The 22,170-nt window shown below is 37.1% G+C and overlaps 1 protein-coding gene across 5 annotated transcripts in view; it reads left to right on the top strand.

The window, feature by feature from the left end:
• lipeb (lipase, hormone-sensitive b) overlaps positions 1–21,701 on the top strand; it is a 39,092-nt gene extending 17,391 nt beyond the window's left edge. For all 5 annotated transcript variants that reach the window (XM_015601076.3, XM_007232441.3, XM_007232440.3 and 2 more), the window contains 9 exons: positions 4,009–4,154; positions 4,291–4,476; positions 5,385–5,525; positions 6,048–6,192; positions 7,604–7,831; positions 9,001–9,147; positions 12,999–13,216; positions 14,125–14,385; positions 15,991–21,701. In XM_015601076.3, coding sequence (XP_015456562.1) covers positions 4,009–4,154; positions 4,291–4,476; positions 5,385–5,525; positions 6,048–6,192; positions 7,604–7,831; positions 9,001–9,147; positions 12,999–13,216; positions 14,125–14,385; positions 15,991–16,317 — 1,799 coding nt within the window. In that variant the 3' untranslated portion in view covers positions 16,318–21,701. The remainder of the gene's footprint in view (positions 1–4,008; positions 4,155–4,290; positions 4,477–5,384; positions 5,526–6,047; positions 6,193–7,603; positions 7,832–9,000; positions 9,148–12,998; positions 13,217–14,124; positions 14,386–15,990) is intronic.
• Positions 21,702–22,170: the final 469 nt, after the last annotated feature.

The raw sequence follows: 22,170 nt of genomic DNA, 5'->3' as shown, positions 1-22,170 counted from the left end.
GTTTGGTAAAATTTGTAAGTTGAACCTCTGAGTGTAAATTATTTTTTTTCCAATTTCCGAAAGGACATTAAATCAGAACCACATTAAGTCTAAATGTGGCAATGGATATTCCAGTGTAAAGAAGAAACGCCTATTAAAGATGAAAAAGACAAACTTATCTCCAAAAGTGACCAAACACAACAGATTACATATTTCCTCACTAAATATCAGCGCTTTCCACATTTGAAGGGCAGTATTCTGGACATTTTAAATCCCATGTTTAGTTGTTTCTATCGATTTGAAGCGAAGACAGAGAAAGCTAGGATCAGGAGCTGTACCCACAGCAAGCAGAGATGGAGGGCATGGCAGAAATAATCATTAAATAATCGTCTAATCAGAAAAATAATCAACAGATTAATCGTCTACCAAAATAATTATTGTTGCAGCCCTAATAAAAACGTTCACGACACTCCAGGTATTTAAGGTAGCTTTTTATGTACTGGTATTAATCTGGTTCAATCTGGTTAATCTGGTTCAAAGTAGCACTGTTGTAAGTCACTCTGGATAAGGGCGTCTGCTAAATAACTTGTATGTAAGTGTAAATTCCTTGACTTCTGTCCTAAATTATCAGCTTATAGCTTGGCTGAAGTTACAATAAACTGTATAGCAGACAGTTTGTCAAAGATGCTCAAGAAAGAGTTAAAAATATTTAGATCTATTGTAGGTCTGTTGTATACACTTATGCCGAAAAATCATAGGGTAGCATTATGTAAATTTGATCATGAAGTGTCACTTAATGGGACAGCTTCAGAATGCCCACACCTAGCAGTAAACGTGGCGAGATTTTCTTTTTTAAGTAAGGTTGAACACTGGCCAATGTGCTCATGTCATGAATTGTAAGTATATGGGGCGTGATAGTAGTGTTCCAAGTCCATTTATACTAATATAACTATCAGAAACGACTCAAAAAGTGTAAAATTAACTATATTCAGAGGATCGCAATCCTGTATCATGTTGCATGGCCATCAGCATCCAGAGTCCGATAAAGCGCAATTGGTCATCCTCCCTCTGGGTAGGTAGATGGCGCTCTCTCCTCTCATCACTACCATTGTGATGCTGGCTGGCACAGTCATGTGTTGGCTGAGGTATGAGAGCTGGAGATCCAGCACTTTCCTCAGAGCACACTGGCTGCCTAATGATGCTGCAATGGAAGCAGTTTGAAAAGACTCTTTGATTCTTCTTCCTTTTTTTCTGATCGTTCATCTTTGACAGCATTGAAGGTTAAAATATTGGAACTTATTCCAGTATTGATTTAAATCATGTGTAATCTTAACATTCTGTAGATTCCTTTTATCCTTAGGGTCAAAAATGATGCAAAGTTTGTTTTCCCTGGTAGTCTGTATTCCACCTAAAATAAGTATCACTTTAGGCAAAGACATTTGATTTTAAGCTGGTTAACTATTATTTGGGTAGTTGTTAATGCTGTTATGCATAGTTGCATGTCATTTTGGCCCTTAAGGCAAGAAAGAGTTTAAGATTTTGGTTGAATTTTAATTTTAAATTTACAGTTCCTTACCCAAGACCACAGCTACCCTAAGAAAGCCACAGATGAAGAGGCGTTGAAACAGTTTAATCATAAATAAAAAATACCAAACATAGTAGCTGCTGTTCAGATGAGATTAGCTGAGTTCCATTAGTCCTTTTTCGCAGTGTTTGCTTTTCTCACACTGTTTAGGAAGCGTAGTCTAGGAAGCCTTTCCTGGCCAAGCTGGCTAAGCTGTACGACTCTTTTAAACACACTCCCTTTTCCCGTGCCCGTTGTGCTCCCCGCTGGGTAACTTCTGGAGCCGTTCCTACTGTCACTCAACTGCTCAGTCCACATTTTAGGTGGCTGAAACGAAGCCAGGACAGGAAGAATGAGTTTACAAGACATTGCTAAGCAGCCTACCTGGAACGATGCTGCTGGTCAGCATTTTTTTCCCTCAAAATTCTGCAAATGGGGACTACATGGCTCATTTATATTTACCCAGAAGTGTGGGATGAGAGAAAGTACACTCATTGTCAGAGAAATAATTGCACCCAGAAGGAATTAATTAAGCAACAGAAATAAAACTTGGTGGGTGGTTGTGGTTGCCTGTGAAGGAGTAACTAAAAATGACCCACTGACATTTTTAGTCACAGGTCCCACTTTTGTCTAGGTATGGACGGCTGATAAATCAATGTGTGGGGTCACTGTGGTCAGCGTGGTCAGCAAGACCAGAAGGCCAACAGTTCATGACCAGAAGGCCTGGTGTCTTGGTGTGCAGTATTGGTGTACAATCCCAGATCACCAGTGGTCTTCATTACAGGAAATTTGACAGCCTGATGTTATGAGATCCTGCAGATCCTGTGCCATAGCTCTCCACATATATGGAATGCTATTGGACGCACTACCAACACCCAACCACTAATGCAAAATGCAAAATCTGCAGAACTGCATTATTATTTGAGATTAATGGAACTGATTATCTCCTGCACCATTAGGGACCTCTGTAGCTTCATGCTGAGATGTCTGGCATGTTGCATTTTTCATATTTTCGCATTGCAATAAATATAATCAAGATTGCCCATATCTTTTGATTCTTTATTAATCCTGGTGTCGTTTATCATCCATCAGGATAGCATTGCAATCCTACCCTTTATTCTGGATGCAACTATTTTTGCAACAATTTATTTGACAGTTTGTGTACTAAGCTTAATAACAGCCTGAGACTGATGGCCAGGTGTTTCTGCTCCATACTTAATATATAAACCTCAAATAATTGGCTTGGCTTTTGTTAAAGGCTTGGATCGAAATGCACCACAGTATCCTGAAGCAGTGCCTTTCCCCGGTTTTCTGTGTTCTGTTTTGTGGTGCCATTGTTTTCTGCCAAGTCTGTCTTGTCAGCACCCCAAAATAGATTCAGCTGACAAAGGCAGGCCATTTGTTTTAAACAAGTTCCATAACGGCATGATTTAGTTAATTTGGACAGTTTCTAGGGGGTCTTATTAATGAGAGCTTTGAGGATAGTGAATGTTTAGTGCAAGGGAAAACATAAATCCTCTTCTACTGGGTCATTCTGTGTAATATAATGCTCAGATGTTTGTGGACACTCTTTTGAATAAGACATTCAGCTACTTTAGTTTGCACCCAATGCTGCTGACACAGATACTACATACAGCTTGGCTACTCCCTGTTGAGAAGTATTGCCTATAGAAAAAGACTTTGTAGAGCAGATAAACATGAACCTGTTAGCACCATACCTTAATACCAGTGAGGGCTTGAGTAGCATTACGTATTGAGCTGTGGAACAGTGGAACTGTGTTCTTTAAAAAAATGATGGTGCTCCATCCAGTAATTTTGGGACGAATTTGGGGGAGTTGGGGCTGAGAGATGAGGTGAGGCTGAAGATTGTATGACACCCTGAGCTCACAAACACTTAGCAAGGTTCCAAAATCTATTAGAGAGCATTACCTGAGATTGTCGGTTCGAATCCTGTTCATGTAGCTTGCCATCGGCTACCAAAGCCCTGAGAGAGCACATTTGGTCTTGCTCTCTCTGGGTGGGTAGATGGCACTCTCTCCCCACATCACTCCAAAGGGTAATGTCGATCAGTACAAGGCTGCGTCTGTGAGCTGATGTATGAGAACTGAGTTGCTGTGCTTTCCTCCGAGTGTGCTGTGATGCTACTCAGCAGTGTTGCATCAGCAGCAGTTTGAAAAGAGGCGGTGAGACTTCACATAAAAAAAGACACTTTACACAAAAATTAGGAATAAAAAAAATAATAATAATTAGAGGTTACTCCAAAAAAAGTAAGATATAAACTCTTTTCAACCTTAATTTTTAAAAGAAATAATGAATGAGCAGGTGTCCCAATACCTTTTGGCCATACAGTGTATATGAGGATAATGGTGCTTAAGACTCTTATACTACTTATACTATGAGAATGCAGATAATTATTAATGTGGCTTCTCTCATCACTCTCTCCCACCCATCAATCTTTCTCTCAGGTGTTGCTGCTAGTTCTTTTTTCACCTCAGGAAAATTTGCCATTGATCCAGAGCTGCGGGGTCAGGAGTACGAGCGCATCACTCAGAACTTGGACGTTCATTTCTGGAAGACCTTTTGGAACGTTACTGAAACTGAAGTCCTTGCGGTCAGTATATACTTTGAAGTCTAAATGTATACAAATTTTACATTTATATTCTTGTCATCTTTTGGTTTATAAGAATGTCTGAACTTACTGATCTTTTTTCCACTAATTGTCGCTAATTATCTGTTCACTTTTTCAGGGTTTGGCCAGTATGACTTCTACTCAAGTGAAGGTGAATCGTGCCCTCTCTGTGCCACCTGTGTCCTTCGACCTCCCACTGGCGGCTGATCCCACCCACACAGTAACAATCTCTCCTCCTGTGGCCCATATTGGCCCTGGCCCAGTCCAGATGAGACTCATCTCTAATGAACTGAGGGAGGGACAGGTAATTAACCTTTTCATGCATCAGTTCACTAGAATTCCATGTGTCCCCTGACTATTGCCATGTCCCATGGAAGCTAAGAACACTGAACTGACCTGCAGAATATGCGTATGTTGGCTCCTGCATTGAATATGGATGGATTTATGAATTTCTTTCACAGTGGCTTTTCTGGTCACAATTATTACTACCCTGTGCTGTCAACTCTGGGCGGTAATGCCTTCTGTGATTAATTTCCAAAAATATACAGCTCTTGAGAAAATAAGAAATCTCTTAAAAATGATGAGTTTGATTTTACCAAATTGAAAACCTCTGGAATATAATCAAGAGGAAGATGGATGATCACAAGCCAACAAACCAAGATGAACTGCTTGAATTTTTGCACCAGGAGTGGCATAAAGTTATCCAAAAGCAGTGTGTAAGACTGGTGGAGGAGAACATGCCAAGATGCATGAAAACTGTGATTAAAACCAGAGTTATTCCACCAAATATTGATTTCTGAAACTTTAAGTATGAACTTGTTTTCTTTGTATTTTTTAAGATCTGAAAGCTCTGCATCTTTTTTTGTTTATTTTAGCCATTACTCATTTTCTGCAATTAAATGATCTAAATTACATTGTTTTTTATTTGGAATTTGGGAGAAATGTTGTCTGTAGTTTATAGAATAAAACAACAATGTTCATTTTACTTACATTTTATAGCAAAATCGGAGAAACTGATTTAGAAACTAAAGAGGTCTAATGTTTTTCAGAGCTGTATGCCCTCTCTTTATGTGAGGGGAGGGCACCCCAGAACATTACTTTGACACTGTATTCAGATTAATAAAGTGTCTTTACTATTTTAGTATTGAGTGCTGAAACATCATGGTTTGTTTCAGTATTAATGCCAAAGATCTTGCATTCCTCTCTCACCAGGACAGTGAGAAGTTGTTGGCGATGGCTCGTTCTGAGGGCATCTCTCTGGGCATCAAGCCTAAAAGGAGTCCCCCATCACCTTGGCTTGTGGTGCACTACCATGGAGGAGGATTTGTGGCACAGACGTCCAAGTCACATGAGGTAGACCACTCCCCTCTCTCTTCTGCATATATTATGTATGGCAGCGCTCTGCTGTAGTGTCAGCCTGTGCCAAGCGCTAGATGGAGGGAGTAATTACTGTCTCAGGCCATGAACTGATGTTGCTTCCCTCAATGACTCATTGATCCAGATGCAGGGTAATGGATGAGCTTGATTTAAACATTCTCCACCACACACATGCAGGCATTGTTGTGCCTTCAGAGAGATCCAGGTAGCCTAGGGCCTACATTTTCAAACAGCTTTAGATGTTTTATTATGCAAAGCACCCTAAAGCTTCTGCATAAATAAACAGTAAAGTACTTGCAGGCTGAAATTTGTGTTGACATTTTCCTCGTAAGAATCATTGAATCGGGTCTGGTGAAAATGTGAGCTGGGTCTCAGAGACCCAGGGTGGTTGTAAAGTATCTTAAAACAAAAATGTTAGTGTGTAATAATATAAGCAAACAAAGGAGAAAGTAAGTAAAGTAGTGTTCTCATGCTGAATCGCTGCCTTCTCCCTCTCAGCCCTATCTGAAGAGCTGGTCTCAGGACCTCAACGCTCCAGTCCTGTCAGTAGACTATTCTCTTGCTCCAGAGGCCCCATTCCCAAGGGCTTTGGAGGAGTGTTTCTATGCCTACTGCTGGGCCATTAAGCACCACAACCTTCTCGGTAAGTTGAGCTAAGCCCAGCAAGATTTGTATTCAGTATTCTCCAAATGATGACATTATGGACGTCTTTGAGTTTGAGGGTTTCTGCAATGTGAATGAATGTATGCATGCAATGTTTTGTGTTTTAAACATTTAATTAAAGCACTTAGACTCATCCAACCAACATTTATTTATGGAAAATATAACAATAAAGGCAGATAATATATAACAGATCTAATTTTCAAGCATTAACTGCATTAGTGCAAAAGAGACTCTAGGGCTGTCATACCATGTAAACCCATAAGCAAGCAGTTTCCACCAGTACATACTTTGTGGCATATAGAGTTCCAACAGTATACCATTGTTGGGTATAGTTCCCTATTTTAGCGATTTAAATAGGCAAACTGCCAACTTCACACCAAGTTGCTTGATTTAAGGAATGTCAGTATGTCTTTGCTTAATTAATCATGGGTGTGTTTTGGGTGTAACATGAAATAAACCAATCACTGTTTCACTTCCCATTCCCATTAAAAGACAGGTGCGCTCTTACTTATATACCACATAACTATTTCCTGTATCCAGCGCTGCTCATTCACACTCATTCATTCTGTTTATTGTTGAGGTTCACACCTGCTTTTTATTTTCATATGGACACGCAGCAGTGCATATACCTGCTGTGAAATTGGGAATGTGGACTGCTGTGTGCGCATAAAAAGCAGGGGTGTACATGTGTTTAGGATGGGCCTGTGACAATTTGCTGCCAAGATAGCAATGAACGTCTTATGTTTTGAAGTTTGTCTAGGCCAGAAATTTATAAACTCTTCCAGACCATGACACCCATCAGCATAGATATATGGCAAGTGCCTTTGCTATTTAAACAAAGCAGGAGCAAGGGGAGAAACAGACTGTTGGTGGGGTGTATGATAGCAATGAGCATCGCAACACGCCTTGTGCAGGTTGTAATATATGGCTTATAGTGTCATATAAAAATTTACTGATATCATACTGTATACATTTTGCTTAAAACTGGCATTGGGCAAAACATAGAACCAAACAGAGAATCCAATCAATGTCTTACTATTTAAAGACCAAATAGCAATTAATTTATTAATTTGAGAAATTTGCAGTTTAATCCATAATGTAAAAAAAAAATATTTGTTTGAAATAAAATGTGCTACCATCTCATGTGCTACCTTTCTATTTACCATGCTACCATAACTGTGTAAATCTAATAACACTACAACCCTAGTCACATACATGTATGACTAACTGTTAACAAAAACTGGACAGAATTTCAATTTCATCCTCAACTGATCTGTCCAATAAAAAATGGTTGATTTATTTTATTATCTGCAATATGATTTGTTGAACTTGAACTAATGACAAACAGAAATGTACAAATTGAACATTTTCTCCTCTTTCTCACTCTTAAGGTTGGACTGGTGAGCGCGTGTGTCTGGCTGGTGATAGTGCAGGAGGTAACCTCTGTGTGACCGTATCAATGAGGGCAGTGGCTCATGGAGTGCGCTTGCCGGATGGTATCATGGCCGCCTATCCTGCCACCTTGCTCACCGCCTATGCCTCGCCTTCCCGCCTGCTCAGCCTTATGGACCCTCTTCTGCCTCTTAGTGTGCTCTCGCGCTGCCTCAGTGCTTATGCAGGTCAGGAACAGTAATATCAGTAATATTTAGAAGTGGATGGATGACTGTAGTCAGGGTTCCTGCAGGTCCTTAAAAAGTCTTAAAATATCTTAAATTAAAATCCGGTGAATTTAAGGTCTTAAAATGCCTTAAATTTTCATTTGACGATGTGTCTGAATTATGGTGGTCTACCGTAAAAATCTAATTCGTGGAGCGAACCAAGATTAGCAGCGAGCTCACTATGATGTGGCCAAATCGGATAATGATAAATGGACACTTATAATTATTTATAGGGAAGATACTAAAATGTTTATTATTAATATTATTAGTATTAGTACTAGTAGTCGCAGTAGTAGTCGTAGTAGTAGTAGTAGCAGTAGTAGCAGTATGTTAATCTGCTAATCTGTTAATAATAGTGTTAGTAGTAAACATCACTACAATTTAATTGATAATTTCCTTTTTTTTTTCTCCATATGTGCAGGAAGCTACTAAAGAGCTCATGCCACTTACATATGTTATGTTGGGTCTGTTTTGCATCACAATGGAACAAAATTATAAAATAACAAAAAAACAAAAACAAATGGAAAACGTTAAGTTTAGATTTTGAATACAATAAAAAAAAATTTACCAATGAAATTATGAGTGCATTTTATTAAGGTCTTAAAATATTTAAATTTGATTTTTACAATTGTGCAGAGCCTTTACAACTGGGCTTAGGTTCATTATGGCACCTTTTCCACTGCATTGTAGCTAAACTACCTGACCTGGTTTGTTTTTTTAGCTACCACAGTGAAAAACAACATTGGACATTGGAATTGGAATTGGCTATAAATGTATTAAAACATCCTAATTAATTAAAATAAAAACACAAAGTCAGCAAACTGGATCGATCAAGTTTATGGACTCTTCTCAATAAGTAAACATAATGGGCAATACTGAGGTCAGCAATAATGATTGAGGTCATGTTTGTATATTCTTGTCGATAGGGTTATTGTATTGAGATCAATAAAGTCACGATGGTCTCTTTAAGCACTGCATATAATGCAGATAATGAATTAATATACAGTATCGTACTCGAGCTGTGCTCTGCATGGCTACATACTCAGTATGACTATATGTCTGTAATTGCGTTCCTTCCATTCTGTATTCAGACTCTTACTGAGTTGTTCATTGTGCGTTTGATTGTATAGGTATGGACTCACAGGTGGAGAAACAGGTAGAGAAGGTCAGCACTCTGAGCATGGTAAGGAGAGACACTGCTCTTCTCCTTAGAGACTTCAGACAAGGAGCCTCGAACTGGATCCATTCTCTCCTGGACCCCAACAGAGCCAGTTCAGGTGTGTAGTTTGACTACCAGTAAAACATAAGATTTTATAGTGTTATTAGTCTCAGGCAATGCACCTACAGCTCTGGAAAACAATTAAGAGACCACTTCAGTTTCTGAATAAGTTTCTCTGATTTTGATTATATTTGAGTAAAATGAACATTGTTGTTTTATTCTATAAACGACGGACAACATTTCTCCCATATTCCAAATAAACATACTGCCATTTAGAGCATTTATTTGCAGAAAATAAGAAATGGCAAAAAAAAAAAAGACGCAGAGCTTTCAGACCTCAAATAATGCAAAGAAAACAAGTTAATATTCATCAAATTTAAGAGTTCAGAAATCAATATTTAGTGGAAAAAACCTTGGTTTTAATCACAGTTTTCGTGCATCTTGGCATGTTCTCCTCCACCAGTCTTACACACTGCTTTTGGATAACTTTATGCCACTCCTGGTGCAAAAATTCAAGCAGTTCAGCTTGGTTTGATGGCTTGTGATCATCCAGCTTCCTCTTGATTATATTCCAGAGGTTTTCAATTTGGTAAAAATCAAAGAAACTCATAATTTTTAAGTGTTCTCTTATTTTTTTTCCCCAGAGCTCTGTTTAGTAATATTGTTTAGTGTAATGAAGTGACTGTTCTGTAACAGTTTTGGTGTTTTAACCCATTTTACTGTGGGGTTTGTTTTTGAAAAAGGACACTAGAGTATTCAATTTTGGCTCAATCTTGGAACTTACTCACTACGCCCACTAGCCATTAAATTTGCTAAACTAATTGTAAATTAATTTAATTGTACATTAATGCCACAATGATTACTTTTCATTTGGAATCAAATCCAACTGAGGCGCCAGCAGTTCAATCATGTTCATTATGTCGGATTACTATAATTAAGAGTCTAATGCCTTACTAAACTTAGGCATAAACTTAAACTTAAAATTAACATAATTTGATAATGTTTTTCCTTAAAGAGATAAAAAGAGTTTAAAGCAGACTTTTAGAAGGCAGTAGGTTTGTTGAGTTGACTGTATCATGAATCTACAGGGCTACTCTCCCGTGCTCCCACCTAATCCCTTCTCTGTGAGCATCTGAGCGTGATTACCACATGACTCAGAAAGTGTTCAGTGAATCAGTGAATGAGCTGCTTTTGAGGCTTGTCGACCTGAATTGTAGACGTGTTCACACGTCAAATACATTATCTCTGTACGTGCATATGACACGACTCGCGTGACTGAGAAGTATCAGATGTCTACAACTAATGTGTTACAGTACAGTGAATAATAATAAAAATAATATTAAAAGAATCTGTATATCCGTTATTGGACTACCAAAACTGATCTATCTGTTTCTCCCATATAACAAGCTCAATTTTACATCCATTAACCATATGTATAAAATCAATTCATACTGAAAGGCTTCTCTGCTTATTTTATGTATGAAAGTCATTCTTGCTCTATGATTATATTGAAATATATATTTTAAGTATAATACCTAATGGTAAAACAGCCTTTGAGTATAAAGTTAGATAACAGTAGCTGAAAATATGTATTGGATCGCCATAGCTAAGATATTAAATAGCTCTTTATTTCTACTCCTCATGGTCAGGGAGTTTAGGAGCAGTCACTGTGGCACAGTCTCTGCAAGGGACCTTAGTCACCACCATTAAGTGGGCTTAGCCAGAGCTTATCTTAAACTTGTAGATTTGTAGATGGACCTCAGTGTGCTTTGGAGGCCCTCTACAGTCCTCAGTGTGCTTTGCCTGTACATGTATTTCTTAACTACAGCACTGAAAATGTGTGTGCAATTTCCAAAATGTGATTAGGGGATTGATCTTGGTTCTTTTTAAGCAGTCTTTCATAACATTTGGGTTCTAATGTTGTGCGATTTAGCCACTGAAACCCTGAAACCTCTGAATGCACTTTTGCATCACAAAATTTCAATATCATTAAAACTCATATATTATATAGATATATTACACACAGAGTGATCTATTTTATCTATTTATCTATCTATTTTTTTGTATTTATTTCATTGTTGGTTGTGGCTTACACCCAATGAAAAAACCCAAAAATCAGTGTCTCATCAAATGTAAATATTATAAAAGACCAGTTGGTACTTTTGACAATGTGAGCAGTGTACCAAGTCCTGCTGGAAAATGAAATCTGCATCTCCATAACAGTTGTGGAAGTGCTGTAAGCTGCACTAAATTAAAACACAGTGGACCAAAACCAGCAGATGATCTGTCTCTCCTTTGCATTTCATTTGTAAATTAAGGGAGCAGAGTCTGTAGGAAGAGTGGAGAGACACACAGTTCAAACTGCTTGAGGTCTAGTGTGAAGTTTCTACAATCAGTGATGGTTTGGAGAGACATGTCATCTGCTGGTGTTGATCCACTGTCTAAAGTCATTGCAGTGTTTTCCCAGAAAATCGTACAGCACTTCATGCTTCCCTCTGCTGACAACTTTTATGGAGATGCAGATTTCATTTTCCAGCAGGACTTGGCACACTGCCCACACTGCCAAACATACCAATTGGTCTTTTTAATACTTTTTTTTTTTTGAGCCACTGATTTTTGGGTTTTCATTGGTTGTAAGCCATGATAATCAACAATAAAATAAATAAAAGCTTAAATTAGATCACTCTGTGTATAATACATCTATTTAAGCTAATTACTGAAATAAAATTACTTTAATTATATTCTTTTTTTTAATTTTTTTTTTTTTTTAGATTCACTAGTAATAGCTTACACTTCATTACTGGCCTTGTTACAAAGAGCCAAGAGTTGGCCCGAAGATCTCTTCAGGAGCTAATTAGCTCCTCCACTGAGTCACACCCACAGTGCAAGCAACTCTCATGGCTCCGCTTGTTTAGCCAATCAGAGCGCGAGTCTGGGGATGCTGAGACTGAGGGGTCTCAGTTGGGGGCTTGCTTACAAAATGGTTTAAAGTTGAGGAAAAGTGGAGAAAGGAGACGGTGGACAGCTTAGCAAAGTTGTTTTTATGGGATTACCAAGAGCATTTAATTATTGTGTGCATTTAAATACCTGTAAGTATCTACACAGCTGTTTATTTCATAAAGTGTAAATTATAACTTACTTTACAAGTTGAAGGTCTACTTTCAAGGATATACATGCTTTGCTAACTGATTAGGGTACCACTTTAAAACAAGGTTTATAAATGGTTTACAGTTAGTTTATTAATGTTACTAATTAGGTTGTAAATGCCTTAAAAATCATTACTAATCAGTTGTAACACATATACGTAGAAAGGGCAACATTATAGATGGCTGTGGGTTCACTATTTGGCAAACAACAGGTTATTGTTGCCCTTTCTACGTATGTGTTATAACTGATTATAAATGATTTTTAAGACATTTACAACCTAAATAGTAACCATTTAATAAACTAATTGTAAACCATTTAAAAACTCTTTATAAAGGTAGTCTTATTTTAAAGTGGTACCCTGGTTAGCTTTTTGTATAGCTCTGTATATCTTCTAGCTGTTTCTGATCTGCCTATAATTATTATCAGATAATACCTCATATAAGTGTGCATCTTTGTGTAGTTGTTAGTGTTGCAAATTGTAGTCAGTGTTGTGTTTCAAGTAGTAAGTATCCCTTTTATATCTGTTGTTTCAGAATCGCACACAAACACACTCTCAAACGGATTGCATCTATTCATCTATTCAGTATCTACCATAATTCATCTGCTGCAATAAACACTGTTTTTCGGAGTACATCATCTCCAGCATTTTAATCAGATGCACCACAGTGGCTTCTACATAGTTCATACCAGCTAGCTCTTCCTAACAGGCATAATATACTCATCCTCTCTTTATCTTTCTCTCTCGTCCACCCCTTTTTTCAGACACTGTGAGGAACAGTGTGTCTGATGGAACCCTGACTTCTCCACACAAGGATCCTTCAGCTCCAGAGGCTTTGTCTGACTTCTCAGTGAGGAGAGAGTCTCTGAAAAGTCAGACCTGTCAGAACCTGACTACTCACACCACCAGCTCTACCAGCGCCAACAGTACCACAGTACACCAAAATCCTGCCCTCAATCCCACATCACTCCCAGAGAGCAAGGTACACACCGAACTCTACTTTTATAATCAGCTCTTTTTTATATATTAACTTCAGTGAGTTGAGTTAAAGCCTTAAAATGTATAGTTTTGTGCAGGAGGTAAAGATGATCTTCTAATAGATACAATAGCTTAAGAGAACATTTGAGTCACATTTGTTGAACCTCATTTATTATTCGGCAGAGCTACAGTGGTTTGCAAAAGTATTAATTCCCCTTGAACTTTTCCACATTTTGTCACATGACCGCCACAAACTTAAATTGATTTTATTAAAATTTTAAGTAATAAGACAAGTGATCGATGCTGTTTGTTCACTAGTGTTATCTAACAAACCACTGAGGTCTTCACAGAACATCTGTATTTATACTGAGACTAAATTGCACACAACTGGACCCTGTTAACTAATTAATTGACTTATGGCAGTTAATAGCACTGGATTTTATTTAGCAGTTTTAGAGAGCTGAATACTTTTGCACCTTACACTTTTCAGATTTCTATTTGATTAAAAAAAAAAAAAAAAAAAAAAACATATCATTTTTCTTCCACTTCACACTTATGCAATATTTTGTGTTTGTCAATTAAAAATTAAAATACAATTCAAGTTTGTGGTTTTAAGGTAACAACGTTCAAGGGGTGTGAATACTGCAAGCCACTGTATGCTAGGCTAATTAAATCTTCTAGAGATCTTACAGCAGAATGCCTAGTCAGTTCACTCGATTGTTTTTGGTTTAATCGTAAAAATATTATTTTCAGCATATATATATATATATATATATATATTGGTGAGGATGGTAAAGTTAAGTACACAATTAAGTAGAGAAAGTTATTTGAGGTTGTCATATTTTCTTTTAAATATGTATGTATTATTTTATATATATATTTTTTTAACCCTCTACCTTTTTTTTTTTTTAGCCAGAGGATGTCAGTTTCTTCCTTTCCAAAGAAGTAGATCCCGCTGTGTTGAGATCGATCTCCGCTGTAGCTGTACCTCCCCCAGAGAGAGAGAATGACTGTGAAAACCCCAGAGAATTTCCTGAGGGCTTTGAGCCACTGCGCTCAGAGCAGCTTGCTGAGATGAAGGTGGACCCTTCCCCTATCTTCAGAAATCCCTACATGTCCCCCCTGCTGGCTCCAGACAACATGCTAAAGGGACTTCCTCCTATACACATAGTGGTAAGGGAGTCACTATTGCCATATTTAGTGTTTTTGAGAGAATTCTGAAATTCTGTTTGTGAAAAAACAGCTTGTTTGTGGGATTTTGAAGTTCGAAGTGAATGTGTGCATTAATTAATTAATTAATGACTGCACTGATTAGATTCTATTTTAGATCGCGAGTGAGAGACTGGAGACATGAGCCGAATGTCCCACTTTCACAAGACACCAAGGTGACCTGTTGGAAAAAAAGTCAACATGAGACACATTTAGAAGTGTATAAGCCTACATGATGTCACTAGTCTTGAAATGAACTTGAAGAGAAGAAGAGATTCAGCAGGATCTTTTGCAGATAAATGATTTCCGTTCTCAGGTCTCTAGTGATGCAGCTTGTTGATTTTTGTACACTATATCCCTGACAGTCCTACTAAGAAACAAAAGTACTAGAAGGCCAAATTATCACTGATTATTATTATTCTTTTATAAAACAAAATATTCTGTGGATCTACAGCAACAGCAGGAATACTGTCTGACAAAAATGTAAACTAAACTCAGTGTTGTGTTTCAGTGAAGTTCTCAAGCCCTCAAGGTTAATTGTTTTTGGGATCATCATCTGGGTTATAATAATAAAAAACTGCATTGGGGTTCTGAGGGCAATTCTCCAATAGTCAAAATTGTGGTAAAACTATATTTACTAGATGGTTTTGATATTTTGCTTGAGGTAAAGTGTTTTACCATCCCCCTCAGTAACAGGACTTTGCCCCTAAATTACAATATCGGTCTCATTTATGGCGTTAGTAACCCACTGAAGCCAGTGTTTTAAATCCCAATAGTATCCCAAATATTGCCAGTCTGATTAGGGGGGGAAACAAACCTTTGTGCCTTGTCAGGAAAGCAGAGTCAATACTTTTAACACAACTAACTGGATACCTCTTTTGAGAGTACATACCTCAGCCCAGTACAGTAAGAGCTAGCAACACTGGTAACAACACTGAGCTCCACTGATCATTCACCTGTACAGGATGTCTCCGCTTCTTTTTTTTTTTTTTTTTTTTACTATACTTTTTGTCAAGAAATAAAAAGATATATACATCTTATGTAGCCCCGTGCAAAGATTCATTACCAAGCTTTCCTGGAAAGGTTAATGGCGTCTTCCAATTTTCTTTAAATTGTATAACCTGCAGTTATAAAATGTATGGTAATAACTGCAGTTATCTGACTTTGAGCTTTTTTGCGGCTCAGTTGTGGTGAATAAAGTGATTTTACACTAAAGTGTTCTAAAAAGCAGAAGTACGCTCTCTAAGATTACTAAAAGGTCAGCTTTTGAAACGAGGTGAAGGGAGTTTTCTGTTAAAGCAGGTGTTTTATTAAAAAGCTGAACTTGGTGGCTTATTTTAATTATGCCACCCTAAGTAGTACAAGTACTTTTTGTGCACTAGTGGCCTTAAATCTAAATTGGTTGAACTTTCGGAGAAAATGACGAGGCTGCTGTGAAGCTTTACAGGAAAAACTCTAGTATTCGTTGAATATGTGATAAAGGATCCAGCTGTTCTCTCGGAATTTAGCAGACGATTCTTAGAAGCCTCATTAATTATTGTCTGCTTGCCTCTCTGCCCCTTCCCCCAGGCCTGTGCTCTGGACCCCATGCTAGATGACTCCGTGATGTTTGCCAAACGACTGCGGAACGTGGAGCAGCCCGTGACTCTGTGTGTGGTGGATGACCTCCCGCACGGCTTCCTCAGCCTGTCCCAGCTCTCCAAGGAGACCCGCGAGGCCTCCAACGTCTGCATGGAGCGCATCAGAGAGGTCTTCATCGCGAACGACCCGCCTCCTGAGCTGCGCAAACACCGCAAACTGGAAAGGACGAATTACGGGGCTTCAGGCACCAGAAGAGCTTCTAACAAGTTCTTTCAGAGGACCACTAGCAAAGATGGCGGAGAGGGCGTAGTTTGAGGAGCTTTTACTGTAAGATTTAAAGTGAAGACTGCTTTGTCTTGACTGGGAGAATGAGAATGAAGAGAGAAGGAGAAAGGTAGGTCAAGTTGATGTATGAAGTGTGATAGAAGACTTTATAGAATCTCTATGCAACAATACAGTAGATCAAGTCTAATGGTGCAGTATTGGATCAAGAATGTAGCAGTTTATGTTGTTTTAAGGCACCGGTAAGCACATATAGCAAATGTGAGCACATATAAACACACATACACTCCTCATCTAACATAAACAATGCCACTATGCCTTTTTACTTTGCTGCTTTGCTAAGTTTAATACTAAGCTTATGAAGCTGCTCCAGCCACCAGCAATGAGGACACTGTTCCTGCCTTCTATATCACTACATTTGCTTCACTCTTACTGCCACTGTACTGCTTGAAGCCGATTGGTCCTCCCGACCTGATCCTCATTCCTGCTATTTTTTTAGTTTCTATATATATAATGAGCAAGCCAAATCAAATATCAAACGGTGACTTACAAATATATTTAGGAGTTTATATAGTATTCATTGTTTGTTTAGAAATGGTTATAAAAGTTAAGCAGTGCTTCATACATAAGAGTTCCCAAAAACACTCAGTTGCAAATACTTCTGATGGTTCTTTGAACAATGCCATAAAAAACACATATTCGTTTTTTTTTTTTTCCTTAAAAAATAAACATTTTAAATGGGTAAAGACTTTCAACATAAACAGACTTTTTAGGAGTGTAAAAAATGATATATTGAAGTACAGTGATTTTTTTTTTTGCAATACTTTATTGTAAAGGTGTGGTTATTTCCAATCACACCCTTCACTTTTGTTTTTCAAAAATATAACACAGATTTTTAAATTAGATTTTTATGTAAAGTGTGGTGTCTGACACTGGTTCATTTTAATTTAAACTCTGCCCACAAGGATTCTTTATTTTATTTTATTTTATTTATTTATTTTTACTAAACTTTGATTAAACAGTCACAATGTCACCTTGCTTACAGTATTGCAATATAATGCAATCTTTTGTACCGTAACACCAATATATAGCTATATATGGTATCGCCAAGTTCCTGCCAATCTATAACCCTACAAAAAAAAACAAAAAAAAAAAAACAAGGTGGGTCTTCTCTGGTTTTGCTCATAGTGGTTCCTTACCTGTCTGCACATTTTATTGTTTACCTTGCCTCCTGTATATTCGATTTTAATTAATCCATCCAGAATTTGTAATGCCAAAAACACAGCATACTGTAATTTTAAATAGTAAATATCTAACTGTGTATCTAGCTAAAAAATATATATATGTATACAAAAAAACAAAACCTCTTAGTGCTATTTTACTGATTCTGATTTAGCAAAGCGCACTGGAATATGTTGTTTGAGATGGGAAGAACCGTGATTGGGCTGCTCCTTTAATTACGATGTTTCTATTGTATAATTTGCACATGACTGTACTCTATTGAGTCTCTACTGAGGGTCATTTCACTGGAAACAAATTAATCCCTACAAACGAACCCCTCTATTTTATTTTATTATAAAATGTGCACAGTTGTCGACTGTCTAGCATTTGCAATATTATTAATGTTGTTTTTTTGTTTGTTTGTTTTGTTATTTTAGATCTTGTTTTTAATTGTTGTGAATATATCCATATGGTGCTTTTCCACAGCATGGTGTCCACACTATTTCACTTGACTTTACTCTTGACTTTATTTTTTGCATTTCCATTATGCAAATTTGGTACCTGCTACCTGCTGAAACTGGGTTTATTTTTAGTTATCAGTGTAAACTTTGTAGAGTGCTAATTCTTATTCATTCTGTTGAGTTGAGTAGTAAGTGTGGGTACCATGCAGTGGTAAAGCACTAAAATGTGCAAAGCGTGGCTTCTCCTGGACCAGGGTTAGGAATTACAGTTTTATGGCATCGTTCAAGGAATTGCTTAAAAAGCACCTTTATTTGTAAAAGTGTAGGTTAAAATATAATTATTACAAGTCAATATTTATGTATACTGTATTATATTCTATAGTGATAACGTTTATGGTAAAAGTCTTTAGCATGAAAACCTTTGTAAATCTTTTTTGGCAAAACAAACTGACATGAAGAACCACATTTAGCTTAGTATATCAGCCATTGTGCCTAGTCTGCCTATACACCCCAGGCCATGCACTGCCAATGGAAGCATGTATTCTCATTAGTCGTGCAAGAGCACCAGAACACTAGCTCGTGCTTTTATTCATGTTAGGTCATTATATAACTGATGATGCCCGTCTCTTGGGGGTACAGGAACATGGAAGATTTTAGCGCTTTACTTTTTTTTTTTTTTTCTCTCCTTCTTGTCCCTGGTTACTGGCCTCTCTTACTCCTCATTGTCAAAGGCATGTCTTGAGACCCTCTACATGCTGACCCATTTCTAGCACCCAGTGCATGAAAGAGATATTTTAAGCCAAATCCTGCACAACCTTGAACTAGTGAGCCATTTCAACTAGCACAAGTCCCAGCACTCTCCCCAGTGTGTCAATAAGAGGGCAAAGAATAAGGTCGTTCTGTTTTTTTTATTTTTTACTATTTTTTATTTTGCCAGTATTTTATATACAACAAAAAAAACTGATTTGGTTTCACCCTGTTCAGTTTGCCCATCAGGAAGGAAGACCATAATGCTGATGAAACCAAATGGCTGAAGCTAAGCTTTAGAAGTGATTCCACTATTGTAAATTGTGTTTGTTGTAAGGAAGGACTTAGGGATGTTGGGGTGTCGTGGTTAGTGACTGTGTATCAGTATAGTTTCTGTTGAGATGTTAGATGCTACCTCCTCCTGCTGAACCTTTTTTTTTTTAGTTGAGCTCATACCTCAGACATGAACTCTGCAGTATTGGTAGTATTGGTCGTTTGCAGATCTGTTTAAACACAGGCTCCATTTCTCGTAATACCAAATTATGTCTACCAGACATGCTATTGGCTGTATGTAAACCCAACAATTTATTTTCATTTATATGCATCTTTGTCGTTTTGTTAATTTAAAATGACATTGGAATTCTACTAAGAATTAGGAAATGTAGAGATTTATTGAAAAAAGATAGAAGCTTATTCATTTCTTTCTATGTCCCAGTCATCTGAAATGCCATGAAGTTACCCCAAGACAGTCCAAGTACAGCCCAAAAAAATCTGTTATTCTAATAAAACACAAAGCTAGAGGTAGATGAGATGGTAAAAAATGTATCTGATAAAATTTAAATAGATTTAATGATGTACATACAAAATGCATAGATATTATATATGTATAGATATTTATTACACTAAAATGTTTTCACCTTTTAATTAAGTTCAGAAATCAATATTTGGTGGAATAACCTTGGTTTTTAATCACAGTTTTCATGCATCTTGGCATGTTCTCCTCCACCAGTCTTACACACTGCTTTTGGATAACTTTATGCCACTCCTGGTGAAAAATCAGTTCTGCTTGGTTTGATGGCTTGTGATCAACCATCTTCCTCTTGATTTAAATTCCAGAGGTTTTCAGTTTTGTAAAACTAAAAAAAATCAATGTTTAAGTGGTCTCTTATTTTTCCAGAACTGTATTTATTGCGATTTTTATTATTTTTGGATACACAGAGTGATTTCGCTTATGTCATGACATGTTGGATCATTGACCTTTTGGGTTTTTTTAGATTGCAGAATTTAGCCCTATATTTTAATACAGTTTAATCCTCTAGAGGAGGAGCCCTTGTAGGGATTTTTTGTAATTTATCCTAAAGACAAAGACTGCCAGCATGTATTTTATACATACTGTTCATAATCTTTCACACACTCTCTCACTTTCATCTCTCTCTTTCTCGTCCTCACTCTCCTGCTCTTGCTCTCTTGCCCTCACTCTTTTCTGACACCCCCCACAAAAGGGTTTTTATAAAGAGGGCCAAGTGGTTGTTGGTTTACTTGTTGTTTGCTTGTTTTTTGTGTTTGCTGTTCACACATGCTTACTCTGCACTACTCACTACATTCCCTGTCAGCTCATTTTCTCACACATAAATCAAGCAGTTCCTGAGGCACTCTTTCAATCACAAGGCCAAGCTCAAGCACATTCGTTTAAATTATGAGGACAAATTAGTGTTTTATAATTGTCCTTTATTATAAGTTGTTTTTTTTTTTCTCCTTTTTTTCTCCTTTTTTCTCGGATGTCCAAGAAGCTAATGGAGCATAGGTCTTGCACATTAACCCACCCTTCGCTGTTTCTTGCTGTTTGTGTATATATAGAGTATCTGCATGTGTTTTTAATAATGACAATCGACTTTCCGCGCTAATTATTCCATAATTAGAAGTTTGTTTTTTCTTTGTTTGTTATTTTTAGATCTAGATATTTAAAACACCAGCACTTTAAGATTAGGAAGGCATCAATGTATAGGACAGTGTGAGGAAGCTGCTCCTCAAAGCTATTAAATGTTAAGCTATTTACATTTTCTTCCCCTCAGTTAAAAACACCACAAGTGCAAATCTCTAAAAATGACGAATATGTATCAGTGTATTTCCTGTTTAGACAGTATTTTTATTTTCTTTACTAGAGGATGATTTCATAGTGGCAAGATTGATTTAGCAAATTATTCTATTTTTTAAATCAATTTAAATGTTGCTGTGAAAAGTAGAAGAAGTATAAAAACACTTATTGAAGCTTTTAGTATATTTAAGGTGAAAGGTCAAGCATTATTGAGGGCGTGTTTACACCATCATTCATGTTACAAACATCTGTTAATGTCTTTCTGACACAGTGTCAACAGAATCTGCTCAACAAAAACAGTTTATGCAATGTTTCGTAAAGCTGATGTTCATTGTGAACAATATCATTATAATATTGTTTTCATAGTTCTAATAAGAGTGTTAATCTTGACTTGTCTGTCCATTAATTTACATATATTTGTATAGTTTTTCTTCATTTGGATGTGCATCAAGCAGAAGAAAGCCAAATAATTCCCAAGTTCATCCAACACTGTGTTCATTCCTATATCAAGCAAGATTTCCAGCAAAAATCTACTCATCATATTTGAAATGCAGTTCATGTTACTGATATATATCCAAATATTAATTGGATTTGATTTGTTTTTGTTTATTGTTATTGGAAAAAAAAAGTTAATCTGACCCATATTTTGGTCAGTCTGTCTATATGGTGGCGTATTCATGCTAGAATACATGTAAAAAAAAAAAAAAAGAAAACAATAATTTACTGCCATCTACAGCAGCTACCAAGTGTATGCCTACAGTGATACTGAGTAATCTACCTGCCACACTTAAAATGTTACTGATATAGCCAAATATTAGTTGGCTTTTCCTTTTATCAGTTTGTTTTTGTTTATCCTGTGTTAAAAGTTGTGGAATAAAGTTAATTTGACCTCATACCTTGTGTCTGTCTTGTCTTGGCCTGGCTATTGTATTGTATTGTATTGTTGTTTAACAAATAGTGTAGTTATTAAAGCAGGGTTGCATACTGTATCACAATATTAGGTTGGTATTTTTGCGACCCAGGTTAACCCAGGTTTCTTTAAAATAAACTGAAACAGTCAAGTTTTTTCCATCTATTGCTGTATAGCGCCCCCTGGGGTGGACAGTACAACCTGTAGTGTGTTCATTAAGCTGTAAAGTGTAATGTTGGAACAGTGAGAGATATAGAATAAAGAGAGTAAAATGTGTTTGTGTTACTCTCTCACGATAAGTTGTGGGTGGGGACAAACAAGAATACAGTAACAAGCAATACTCCTCAGCTACTACAGTTCCCACAATACCATGCAAATCCACTGGTTTACAGCTTAAGGTTTCTTACGCCTGCAAGATTACAGAATTTAGCCTAGTTGTGCTTAACCTTGTT

This window comes from Astyanax mexicanus, chromosome 1 (assembly GCF_023375975.1).
Source record: "Astyanax mexicanus isolate ESR-SI-001 chromosome 1, AstMex3_surface, whole genome shotgun sequence".
Lineage (NCBI taxonomy): Eukaryota > Metazoa > Chordata > Actinopteri > Characiformes > Acestrorhamphidae > Astyanax > Astyanax mexicanus.
This window is presented reverse-complemented; position numbering and strand designations above follow the sequence as displayed.